Source organism: Gadus morhua, chromosome 15 (genome assembly GCF_902167405.1).
Source record: "Gadus morhua chromosome 15, gadMor3.0, whole genome shotgun sequence".
NCBI lineage: Eukaryota > Metazoa > Chordata > Actinopteri > Gadiformes > Gadidae > Gadus > Gadus morhua.
In genome coordinates, this window is record NC_044062.1 from 10286705 (window position 1) to 10299638 (window position 12934).

At 52.1% G+C, this 12934-nt stretch overlaps 1 protein-coding gene across 5 annotated transcripts in view; it reads left to right on the forward strand.

The window, feature by feature from the left end:
• entpd6 (ectonucleoside triphosphate diphosphohydrolase 6) overlaps positions 1–10141 on the forward strand; it is a 10722-nt gene extending 581 nt beyond the window's left edge. For 2 of the 5 annotated variants that reach the window (XM_030378727.1, XM_030378726.1), the window contains exons 2-13: positions 696–1005; positions 1811–1887; positions 2402–2545; positions 5526–5601; positions 6484–6519; positions 6635–6723; positions 6842–6921; positions 7346–7416; positions 7811–8050; positions 8513–8569; positions 8736–8839; positions 9090–10141. In XM_030378727.1, the coding sequence (XP_030234587.1) occupies positions 744–1005; positions 1811–1887; positions 2402–2545; positions 5526–5601; positions 6484–6519; positions 6635–6723; positions 6842–6921; positions 7346–7416; positions 7811–8050; positions 8513–8569; positions 8736–8839; positions 9090–9170 (1317 nt within the window). In that variant the 5' untranslated portion in view covers positions 696–743 and the 3' untranslated portion in view covers positions 9171–10141. The remainder of the gene's footprint in view (positions 1–695; positions 1006–1810; positions 1888–2401; positions 2546–5525; positions 5602–6483; positions 6520–6634; positions 6724–6841; positions 6922–7345; positions 7417–7810; positions 8051–8512; positions 8570–8735; positions 8840–9089) is intronic. The other 3 variants (XM_030378728.1, XM_030378729.1, XM_030378730.1) reach the window with 3 other exon arrangements.
• The last annotated feature ends 2793 nt before the right edge of the window (positions 10142–12934 follow it).

Sequence of the window (12934 nt, forward strand, 5' to 3'; positions counted from 1 at the left end):
TAGATGTGTGATTAGGTCTATAGATGTGTGTATGGGTTTATAGATATGTGTATGGGTATATTGATGTGTGTATGGGTCTATAGATGTATGTGTTTGGGTCTAGAGATGTGTGTCTGGGTCTATAGATGTATGTGGCTGGGTCTATTATGTGTGTATGGGTCTAAAGATGTGTTTGTGTATGGGTCCATAGATGTGTGTGTGTGTATGGGTTTATAGATGTATGTGTCTGGGTCTATAGATGGGTTTTATAGTTGTATGTGTGTATTGTTGTACTTTGTGTAGCTGGCACCCAATGGATTGCTATAACCCTGTAATCGCTGTTGCATAGCTGAATAGTACTCTGGTATTGGTGGATCCTAATCCGCCCACAGGCGTGGCATTCCTGCAATACGGCGGTGATGAGAACCACCTGGGATTACCCCTGGTCCTCAGAGGCCCCCAGAGGCCTTAGAGCCCCTAGAGCCCCCCAGAGGCCCCCCAGAGCCCCTAGATTCCCCAAGAGGCCCCTAAAGGCCCCCATAGCCCCTAGAGGCCCCCATAGCCCCTAGAGGCCCCTAAAGGCCCCCATAGCCCCTAGAGGCCCCCATAGCCCCTAGAGGCCCCCATAGCCCCTAGAGGCCGCCTGGTGGGCGTGTTCCTGGAGGTGCAGAGCGGTGGTCCTCGGACCTTGGGTCAGTAACACGTCTCTCCTCCAGCGGTCAGGATGCGCCGCTCCTAGCCGCAGAACGCCTTCAGGCTCCACGATGAGGATCCCCAGACTGGCCAGTGTGTTCCTGTCGGTGGCCGGCCTGCTGGCCTACCTCATGTACGTGAAGCAGCACTACGCCCGGCCCGCGGCCGCGCAGTACCGGCCCCCCGGCTACACGCTGCTCCGGGGGCCCGCCGGCGACCCGGGCCCCGCCACCGATGAACCGGCCAAGTGGCACTTCCGCTACGGGGTGATGATCGACGCCGGATCCACCGGCACCAGGATCCACGTCTTCAAGTTCCTCCATCGGCTCAACGGTAAGAACCAGTGGAACCAGTATAACCAGTGGAACCAGTGGTACCAGTAGAACAGGCTAGGCTGCATCCCTCTGGATGTGGGCGGTTCTACACGCAGCTAAGGAATGTTGGATATGAATCGTAGTATTCAGTATGTTTTGATTCTGTTCGGTTGCATCGTTCATTCTGAAATGCTCGTTACCCTTTGACCCATAATCCCTCTCCCCACGGGGGGAGGGGGGGGGCATTCGGCCACTCATTATGGAACATCCATTCATATAAAGTAGATTAAGTTGTATAACAACGGAATCCCTCTGGGCCCCATGGTTCTGCTCTTAGTGTATTCAAAAGCTATAAATGTATTAATTACCCGCTTGGAACAAAAGAAGCTTTGTTCTTAATTCCAGAGATGTGCTTTGTTGCACACAAAAAAATGAACACAAACTCATTAGTGCCTTTTTAGTGCTTTTTATTAGGCTTACCCTGCTAGCAAATGGCTTGCCAAATGGCTTAGTTATCGCAATGCTAAGCTAAATCAGAGGCTGAGTGCTCTTTTGGCTTTGTTGTTAGCCCTGCAGCTAGCCTCGGAGCTATGCTTGCTAATAGTTGGTTCTCAGCGTGCTGTAGTTATGCGGTCATGGATTGTCATTAAGAGGTTTATGACAACTGAAATGTAGGTAGGGGTCAGATGTTACGTGCGCTTAGAGATTAATCAAATATTTGGTCAAATAAGATTATGAAAGTGGTCAGAGTTGATAGTGGCAACAGGAATGTTAAGCCTGTGTGGTGGTGGTGGTGTTTGTTACTCTTGTCTCTATTCTTACAGAGGTTCCTAAATTGGCTCATGAAACGTTCAAAGCCATTAAACCGGGCCTGTCTGCCTACGCTGATGACCCAGATCAGGTAGAGTTTCCACAACACTCACCAACACCAGCTGAAGCATCCCCAACTGTTTTTGCTGTGCTCAGCCTCGTGTCAAGTATGGGACTCACTGCAATGACCTCCTTATGAGTGGGACGAGGCGTTCATGTCCAATTCAGTGTGGGACGAGGTGTTCACGTCCACCTCAGAGTAGGAAATAGGAGAGCCTATGACAACCCAGATAACAACTTAGAACACGGAGGTTGTCACTGTCAGAACATCGAAAAATGTAGACAAAATATAACCTTTTTTTATTCTAATATATACAACCCTATCTGAATCCAACAACTCAACAAAACGGCAGCACTATCTTTAATTCATTTATCTGATATAATTGGCATCCACCGCTAGCAACGGTTGTTTGGAAGAAACCAGAAGTGGTGCTGGTCCATGTTGTCGGGATGATGCTCTCCGTTCCTTGTTGTCGTGACGACGCTGTCTGGTCCATGTTGCTGTGACGACGCTGTCCTCATGCTGACCGCTGCCTCCTGCCCAGTGCACCGCAGGGCTGCTGCAGCTGTTCGAGGTGGCCAAGGCCAGCATCCCAGCCGCCTTCTGGAGCCGCACGCCACTGGTCCTCAAGGCCACGGCCGGCCTGCGCCTGCTGCCCGGGGAGAAGGCCACGCAGCTCCTCAACAAGGTGGGAGCAGACCCCGCAGCTAGCTTGAGCTAATAATGTAGCTAGCTTGAGCTCAATACTGGAGCTCAATACTGTAGCTAGCTAAATACTGTAGCTAGCTGGTAGGGGTGTAACGGTACATGTATTCGTATTGAACCGAATTGGTACAGACGTCACGGTTCAGCGCATGGATTTACACAGAGAATACACGGTATAAAATTGAATAAAATTGGCGTGCAAATTAATTAATGTAATGCCAAACTAATTTTAGATCCGCGATCTTCAGGGACAACAGAGATGCCTGAAAGGGTGCCGGCAAGGTCGAGCTACACACGTAGTCCGTATATTGGTCGACAGAATCGCACTTCTGTGACAGGGGGATAATAAACAAACACATTATCCGCAAAGTATTTCTGGACAACGGCGATAGCCTCGTTTATTGAAGAAAATGTTGCACAAAAGTTTGCCATCCTACATGGTAGGAGGGTACTGTCGGGGTGGAAACGTGAGCCGTAACTGAGCTGCGCCGAAACGCACCTTCACTACTCCACCAAGCCAAACATCATTGTAAATGCGCAAATTCTGTGTGCTTTGCAGTTTCATAAACAAGACATGCTGAATCTTCAGTTTAATAACTGATTGTCTTATTTTGAGTCTGGAGGTGATGTGGGGTACTTGTTGGTTACTCTCTTAGATTACACAGTTCAGGCTGTTGCAGCTAGCTCAGGGGAGAGACTGTATGACACGAGGTGGTACAACCTGAGACAGTAATAAAGAATTGCCTTCTGCATTTTTGATTATTCTTTTCCCTTCATTGTACCGAACTCGTACCGATCCATTCTGTCTGAACCGAGGTATGAACCGAACCGTGACTTCAGTGTACCGTTACACCCCTGCTAGCTGGAGCTCAATACTGGAGCTAGCTAAATACTAAAGACAGCTGGAGCTAGCTGGAGCTAAATACTGTAGCTCAATACCGTAGCTAGATGGAGCTAATTACTATCGCTCAATACTGGAGCTAGCTAAATACACTAACTAGCTACATACTGTCACGAGCTAAATACTGTAGCTAGCTAAATAAACGGGAGCGTGTCTATGTTCCCTGGGGCCTATGTTCCCCTCTTTGTATGAGACTGGGGAACATGGGACCCTTTTTTAAAAAAAAGGGTCCTATGTTCCCCGCTTTTCCCAAAAAGGGTCCTATGTTCCCCGATATGTATGTGACCGGGGAACATAGGACCCTTTTTTAAAAAAAGGGTTCTATGTTCCCCGGTCTGTTACTTTTACCACCATTACTGCCAAATACCGGCCGAGATAACTACCATTTCATGTGTTTACCTTTTGTGGAAGAGGGAGAGACGTCGGAGAACCTGACGCAGTCTATTCATACGCCGGTAAACAAACCCCGAGAAGCCCAATCCCTACGAGAGCTCCCCGCGCTACGGCCATCCGGAGGCGCACAGAGCTTTTGGCCGTGATATTATTATACAATTATATTATATTATATACTATTATATAAAGAGCTCCGGGAGTCGCAAATGGCAACAATCACCTTCTCCTCAATGTTGCAGTTCACCCCGGACTGCACTGCACTGAGTTGGCCGGTTGAACACAGATTGGCTATAACGTTACACATGTCACTCAGTGGCCCCGCTGTTGAACGCCGATTGGCTGTCATCACGCGAATGTTGCGTCAAAGTTTAAATATTTTTAAAGATTGATAGATTGCGGGGAACATAGGACCCTTTTCCCAGAAAAGGGTCCTATGTCCTATGCCCCCCGGTATGTATGGCTACAGGGGAACATAGGACCCTTTTTGGGAAAATCGGGGAACATAGGACCCGGGGAACATAGGGATGACCCCAAATAAACTAACTAGCTACATACTGTCATTAGCTAAATACTGTAGCTAGCTGTAGCTCAATACTGTAGCTAAATACTGTAGCTAGCTAAATACACTAACTAGCTTAATACTGTCACTAGCTATATACTGTAGCAAGCTGTAGCTAAATAGTGTAGCTAGTTAACTACTGTAGCTAGCCAAATAATCCAGCAATCTGAATTCTGTAACTAGCTAAATATTATTCCGGGTGAAACTGAGCTTGTGTGCAGCGACTTTAGCAGCAGCGAGGATTGATTCACTAAAGAAGGTGGAGGTTTGGGATTAGAACCCTTAACCCTAACGGTGGAGGTGCCTTGCTCTGGGCTAGGGTAGATGTATCTACTTATGTATCTAGCATTGTGTGTTTAAGGGACGACTAGCCTGGATCATCCAAGCACTGTCCAGGTCTGTACCGGTTGAACCGCCCAGACCGGTTTGTAACAGTCTGACCGGTTTTGGCCGGTATGATTCTGTTGTCCTAACCTCTATCACATACGTGAAGATGACAGCTTTCAGGGTTAGTCTCTGAACATTCATGTGGTCTTAGCTGATAATAAGCTACCGTAGCTTCTCTGTTGCTATGCGGTCGCTCCTGGACGCCGCCGCCAGGCAACAATGCTGCACCCTGGCTCCGCGTCCGCAGTGAGAGAGGCAAAGCCACGATTAACTCATTTTGGCTGAATGGCCTCGTCCTGTTATTACTGATTACTTAAAAGATTTAATCGACTTTCCCCTAAAATCAGCAGCACTAGCATCAGGGATGGAGAGGCATTAGCTTACCGCTATGATATTAGCTAAAGTAAGTCAATTGCATAATAAAGAGCGGCTAAATACAAGCTAGTAGCGAGGTACACGTAGCAGACTGCTCTTATGAAGGGTTGAGATTTCTGCTCCTCATTATCACTCTCTTGGACTCTCTCTCTGTGTGTGTGTGTGTGTGTGTGTGTGTGTGTGTGTGTGTGTGTGTGTGTGTGTGTGTGTGTGTGTGTGTGTGTGTGTGTGTGTGTGTGTGTGTGTGTGTGTGTGTGTGTGTGTGTGTGTGTGTGTGTGTGTGTGTGTGTGTGTGCGCGCGCGCGCGTGCACTCGTGCTCCATCTAAAGGGCTGTTCCTCCTTTCCAGGTGAGGGCGGTGTTTTCAGAGTCTCCCTTCCTGTCCAGCAGTGACGCCGTGTCTATCATGGACGGAACTGATGAAGGTAGGGGGTGCTGGGGGGGAAGGCGTATGTCCACCAATACCAGTGTTCCAGATACACCGTATACCTTCACATACAAACACACAGTACATCTGCACACACCCAGTACATCTATAAATACCTCCACATGGATGGTGTTTTTAAAGGCATGGTACAGATGCAACTCCCAGACTCTAATCCAATCCTTTTAAAGTAGTTCAGACAACAGTTGTGTCCATGTAGGATAATGTGCTGTCTAATCTCAGTGGGGGGGGGGGGGGTCCTGATTATCTCTTCATTATCCTCTTCAGCAGAGTGGCTTAGGTAGAACAATCAGCCTCTAATCCTGCTGCTCCTTCATTACCCCCCCCCACCCCCCCCTGCTGCCCCCAGCTAGCATCCAGCTAGTGCTATTGCTAGTGCTAGTGCTAGCCAGCGGGCGGGGCCAGCTCCCCACTGTGGTCCTATGGTCAGTTAGCGTCCTGATCCGGCCAGATGAGACGGAATGGAGGGACTTATGGGTAATCTGAAGGTCTAAGTGGTGCCCGCTCGCCATCGCCAGAGGATGAGGCGGGTTGCTAAGTAACCGCCTCCAGCTTGCTCGGCCCTCATCCCTCGGTCCCTGTGCGTTTGTTTGTTTGTAAATTGCTTCTTAGTGTCTTACGTCAAAGCTCCAGTGATACAGCCTCCCAAAGCCCCCGGTCCGCGGGCGGGGGTCAGCACTGATACGGCGGTGGTAAGAGGCACTAATGTGGACCGCAGCATTAAGGGGGCAGAGGTCAGCGCTGAGAGACCCTCACTCTCTCCAGGCTTCACCTCACAGACTGTGTGTGTGTGTGTGTGTGTGTGTGTGTGTGTGTGTGTGTGTGTGTGTGTGTGTGTGTGTGTGTGTGTGTCTCTCTCTAGGGATCTCGGCGTGGATCACTGTAAACTTCCTGACAGGTAAGCCAATCAGAAGCCTCATTTAACACAATCCAAGAAGGAGTGTTTACACTTCTTAGCCATATTACATAATTAGTGACCTCCCTCTCTCCCTCCCTCCCCTCCCTTCCTCCAGGGGGTCTGGGCGCGGCTGACTCCCCCACGGTGGGCATGCTTGACCTGGGCGGAGGCTCCACCCAGATCACCTTCAACCCCCAGGACGAGGTAAGAGAAGGTCCGGACCGAGGTCAGACCTCCTCCTGGACCCGATCCAGGAGGAGGTCTGAGCTCTGCTCCTCCTCTGGTCCAGGAGGAGGTCTGAGCTCTGCTCCTCTCCCTCCAGAAGACCATCCAGACGTCTCCAATCGACTTCATAAGCTCCATCCAGATGTTCAATACCAGCTACACCCTCTATTCCCACAGGTACCCTCCCCCGTCCTCCCCCATCCTCCCCTCTCCTCACCCTTCCTCCCCCATTCTAACCCCTTCTGCTAGCTTCTTAGTGTGTCCTGTGTTAGCGTTTTTGCTTGTCCTGTGTTAGCTTATGTTAGCGTTTTAGCGTGCTAGCCTAACGGGTCCTGTGTTAGCGTGCTAGCCTAACGGGTCCTGTGTTAGCGTGTGTTAGCGTGCTAGCTTAATGGGTCCTGTGTTAGTGTGTGTTAGCTTGCTAGCCTAATGGGTCCTTTGTTGGTTTGTGTTAGCGTGCTAGCTTAATGGGTCCTGTGTTAGTGTGTGTTAGCGTGCTAGCCTAATGGGTCCTGTGTCAGCGTGTGTTAGCGTGCTAGCCTAATGGGTCCTGTGTTAGCGTGTGTTAGCGTGCTAGCCTAACGTGTCCTCTCTGTTCCAGCTATCTGGGTCTGGGTCTCCTCTCTGCCCGCCTGGCCGTCCTGGGGGGGGTCGAGGGTCAGGACGCCCCCGGTAGGTCACTCCTCCTCTTCATCTTCCTCCTCCTTTTCATTCGCTGTCAGCGCCACCGGCCCCGCCCCTCTCCAATAAACCGGCCATTACCTCATCGCTTCACCAAGATTAGTTCCTCGTCCGACAGCTGTTAGAGCTGCTGGGGTTTAGCTCAAGAACCTCCCAGCACCCCTCCCTCCCTCCCTCCCTCCCTCCCCCGCCTTCCCTCCCTCTCACCTCCTCCCTCTCTCTCTTATTTATTTGTATATCTCAGTACAGTCCTGCCCCCCCCTGACCACCAGGGGGCGCTGCCCCCCTCATAATGAATGCGAGCGTCATGTGACCCTGGCGTCATGTGACCCTGGCGTCATGTGACCCTGGCGTCATGTGACCCTGGCGTCGCGTGGTCTCCCAGCAGGCAGTGTGGAGCTGGTCAGCCCGTGCCTGGCTCCAGAGCAGTCCTGCCCGTGGCAGCACGGGGAGGTGGTCTACACCGTCAGGGGGCAGAAGGAGGGCGAGCCGATCTACGACGCGTGCCGGACCAAGGTGGAGAAGGTCCTCTACAGGAGGGTGCAGCCGGCCCCCGAGACCCGGGACCTGGACTTCTACGCCTTCTCCTTCTACTACGACCTGGCGGTGGACCTGCAGCTCATAGGTCAGCCTCAGCCTCACCCTCACACTGACCTCACCCCAACCCTCCATCAGCACCTCACCTCACCCTCAGCCTCATCGTCACCCTCACCCTCACCCCACCTGCCACTCACCTCACCTTACCCTCAATCAGCACCTCACCTCACCCTCACCCCCTCCTCCACCCTCACCTCACCCTCCCTTCACCTCACCCCCACCCTCCATCAGCACCTCACCCTCACCCCACCTGCCCCTCACCTCACCTTACCTTCAATCAGCACCTCACCTCACCCTCATCCTCACCCTCATCGTCACCCTCACCTCACCCTCATCGTCACCCTCACCTCACCTCTCCCTCCCCCTAACCTCACCAAATGAACCAGTGAATTCATGACATGGTTTATAAACATCAGATATCCTCCTCAAGGCACTGAATTTATTTATTTCATAAATCTGTCGTCTGTGTGTCATCTTGTTTCGTCAACAGAGGCGGAGAAAGGCGGCACAGTTAAAGTTTCCGACTACTCGAATGCTGCCAAGAGAGGTGAGACAGTGCCCCCGTGTGGCGGCTACGCGGTACTGCACCACACTGCACGCAACACGACTCCGACCCGACGCATGGTCCTGTTTACAATCACACTGATCTCTCAGTGGAACCTTTATAAGACCTTCAGAAGATTTAAGTGTGTATGTGTGTGTGCGTCTCCCAGTGTGTGAGAGGCCGTCAGATCAGAGCCCCTTCCTGTGTCTGGACCTTACCTACGTCTCGGTCCTGCTCCAGGAGCTCGGCTTCCCCCCCGACAAGGAGCTGAAGGTAGCCTCCCCCCCACCACGCCTGTGTGTCGTCCCCCCCCCCCCCCCCCCCCCCCACGCCTGTGTGTCCCCCCCCGTCCCCCTCGGTGTGAACCAAGGAGTCTCCCGGTGGATGTCATGGTGATCTGTCCGTGTGTCTCTCTGACCGTGTGTCTCTCTGTCTGTGTGTCTCTCTGACCGCGTGTCTCTCTGTCCGTGTCTCTCTGACCGTGTGTCTCTCTGTCCGTGTGTCTCTGTCCGTGTGTCTCCAGCTGGCCCGCACCATCGGGGAGGTGGAGACCAGCTGGCCGCTGGGGGCCGTCTTCCACTACATGGAGGCCAACCGGCGGTGACCTAGGCCCCGCCCCTCCGCCACCGGACCGGCCAATCACAGCCGGGGAACCTTTTAATCCAGCCCGACCTGCCCCTCGACCCAACACTGACAACACCACCTCCTCCTCCTCCTCCTCCTTCTCCTCCTCTTCCTCCTCCTCCTCCTCCTCTGGTTGGTCCGATTCGCCAGGTGATGACCCGGTGTCCTCCTCAGCCAATCAGGAGCAGTGGCTGCTGTCCTGTGTTTTCCCAGCAGGAGTCACCGCTCAGCTGGAGGTCCTCCATGTTGTACTAATCGTCCTCAACGCCCCGGTGCTGTGACACCACTTCCTGTCCTCCCATCCCCTGACAGGAAGTGGAGGGTTCAGGGAGGTGTCTGCTCTCAGGCTCCTGTTGGTGTCTGGACTCTGAAGACACTTTTTATTATTGTTCATACGACCGATGATGTTGTGATTCTGGGGGCCGAGGGGCCACCTGGGGGCCCTCATCGGAGTGGGGGTCCTCTTGGCAGCGTGTGGGCGTGGCCTCCGTCACACCGGCCCCGCCCTCTTCTCCCGCCCCTCGTACACCCAAATCTGGTGTGTGTGTGTGTGTGTGTGTGTGTGTGTGTGTGTGTGTGTGTGTGTGTGTGTGTGTGTGTGTGTGTGTGTGTGTGTGTGTGTGTGTGTGTGTGTGTGTGTGTGTGTGTGTGTGTGTGTGTGTGTGGACACCTTCCTTTGTTTCCACAAGTGTCTTTAACAGTTTTAGGGGGGTGGGGGGGGGTTTAGTCTCTCATTCTTGGACATGGTCTGGAGTCACATGACTCGGGTCAGGTGACCACCGGGTTCTGTCAGTTGACCTCTGCCCTCCGGGGCCAAGCCAAGGTTTTTGTATTCTCTGAGAATGTACTTTGTATTACTGTGCCATCGTACTGGTGTCTTAAAGTCACGTTGTGATGGTCAACAGAATGTATATCTTTTCATGTGTTTTATTAAAACAGTGTTTAAACCACTACGCTGTGATCTTTAACACCGTTTGGAACGGCTGCTGATTTCAAATGATTGGTTGTTCATTCAAGTGGTTCTCAAATGAAATGAATTAAATCTGTCATTCACCCATTCATACACACACAATCTCAGCTGGTCCGGAGGGTGAGGTGCCTTGCTCAGCGACACCCCGGCACTAAGCTAGGAGGAGCCAGGGACCTAAATGGTTTCATGAATAATGTGCTGGGCCTTATCAAAAAACCAGTCAAACCAGCAGCAGATCAGATGTTGTACCTGGGGAGGAGTTGAACAAACCAGGGGAAACATCAGCAGATCAGATGTTGTACCTGGGGTTGAGTTGAACAAACCAGTGGAAACATCGGCAGATCACATGTTGTACCTGGGGGTGGGTGGAGGCAACAGATGGGATCTGAACTTTCAGTGCGTGAGGAAATGCCTGATAACTAACTATTCAATCTTCTTGTGTTTCAACATCAACCGATCATGTAGTAATAAGCATTTAGCTCTGTGCCCCCTAGCGGCCACCGTCCAAACTGCCGCGCAGGAGCGGAGGCATCAAGGGCTGATTATGATCCCACGTTCACGCAACTACATGCCCACTACCTCCGTCAGTCAACGGACGTGGGAAGGCGTGGCTGACTGATGGGGGAGTAGTCTTTGCAGAGGCATCCGTCAGCCAATCAAATCGCTTCGCCGGGTTCTTCCCGCTACTTGCTTGTTGCGATGCAAGATGACCCGCTTTCCAGTATCGTCAGAGCCCGAGTCGCGTCACAGTGCTTAAATTTGCATACGCGATCTGATTGGATGACGGATCCGTCGCTGCCGAAAAAGTTGAACATTTTCAACTTTTTGACTGAGCCATGACTAACGCCCCGTGCCCACTACCTCCGTCCGTTGCGTGATCCCCATTGACTTTAATGGGGATGGACGCCCAATGCATTGTGGATCCGTCCGTTCCGTTGGAGCCTTCTGCTCAGTCAAGAAGTTGAAAAATGTTCAACTTTTTCGGCAGCGACGGATCCGTCATCCAATCAGATCGCGTCTGCAAATTTAAGCACTGTGACGCGACTCGGGCTCTGACGATACTGGAAAGCGGGAAAGCGGGTCATCTTGCATCGCAACAAGCAGGAAGTAGCGGGAAGAACCCGGCGAAGCAATTTGATTGGCTGACGGATGCCTCTGCAAAGACTACTCCCCCATCAGTCAGCAACGCCTTCCCACCTCCGTTGACTGAAGGAGGTAGTGGGCACGGGGCGTTACCCTACATGCCCACTACATGCGTCCGTCGACTGATGTGGGAAGGCGTGGCTGACTGATGGGTGAGTAGTCTTTGCAGATGCATCCGTCAGCCAATCAAATCGGTTCGCCGGGTTCTTCCCGCTTCTTCCTGCTTGTTGCGAGGCAAGATGACCCGCTTTCCCGCTTTCCAGTATCGTCAGAGCCCGAGTCGCGTCACAGTGCTTACATTTGCATACGCGATCTGATTGGATGACGGAACCGTTGCTGCCGAAAAAGTTGAACATTTTTCAACTTTCTGACGGTGGCGAACGCTCCAACTGAACGGACGGATCCACAATGCATTGCGCGTCCGTCCCCATTCAAAGTCAATGGGCAACGGTCAACTGACGGAGGTAGTGGGCACGGGGCGTAACTATCAAACCAAAAATCCTTCACATTCACCTCGCGAACATTATGCAAGTAAAATGCAAATTTCTCGCTAATTTTTTTCCATAAACACATTTAATGGCGTAACTATGTTACTATTCCCACCCAGAATAAAGAAAGATGTCGGCCGTATGCTTCTGTGCAAGCGTCACTACTCTCTGCCAGTGACGTCGGGTCAAGCTCCACGCTGATTGGCTATCGCGGCTAAGCGTCACGCGTTGGAGCGTTGAAAGTTACATTTTTTTGAACTCCGGGCGAATGGTGCGTTGGGCGTGTTATGCTACATGCCCACTACATGCGTCCGTTGACTGATGTGGGAAGGCGTGGCTGACTGATGGGGGAGTAGTCTTTGCAGAGGCATCCGTCAGCCAATCAAATCGCTTCGCCGGGTTCTTCCCGCTACTTCCTGCTTGTTGCGATGCAAGATGACCCGCTTTCCAGTATCGTCAGAGCCCGAGTCGCGTCACAGTGCTTAAATTTGCATACACGATCTGATTGGATGACGGATCCGTCGCTGCCGAAAAAGTTGAACATTTTTCAACTTTTTGACTGAGCCATGACTGAGCCTGGACTGAGCCGACGGCTCCACAATGCATTGCGCGTCCGTCACCATTGAAAGTCAATGGGGATCAGTCGACGGACGCATGTAGTGGGCACGGGGCATTACTGCGTTTACGTGCGTAATTACGTGCGTCTGTCGCGTCTAACGCCCCTAACGCGACGCTTCAACGCGTGCCCCGTGCCCACTACATGCGTCCGTCGACTGATCCCCATTGACTTTCAATGGGGACGGACGCGCAATGCATTGTGGATCCGTCCGTTCCGTTGGAGCCGTCGGCTCAGTCATGGCTCAGTCAAAAAGTTGAAAAATGTTCAACTTTTTCGGCAGCGACGGATCCGTCATCCAATCAGATCACGTATGCAAATTTATGCACTGTGACGCGACTCGGGCTCTGAAGATACTGGAAAGCGGGAAAGCGGGTCATCTTGCATCGCAACAAGCAGGAAGTAGCGGGAAGAACCCGGCGAAGCGATTTGATTGGCTGAGGGATGCCTCTGCAAAGACTACTCCCTCATCAGTCAGCCACGCCTTCCCACATCAGTCAACGGACGTACATGCCCACTACATGCGT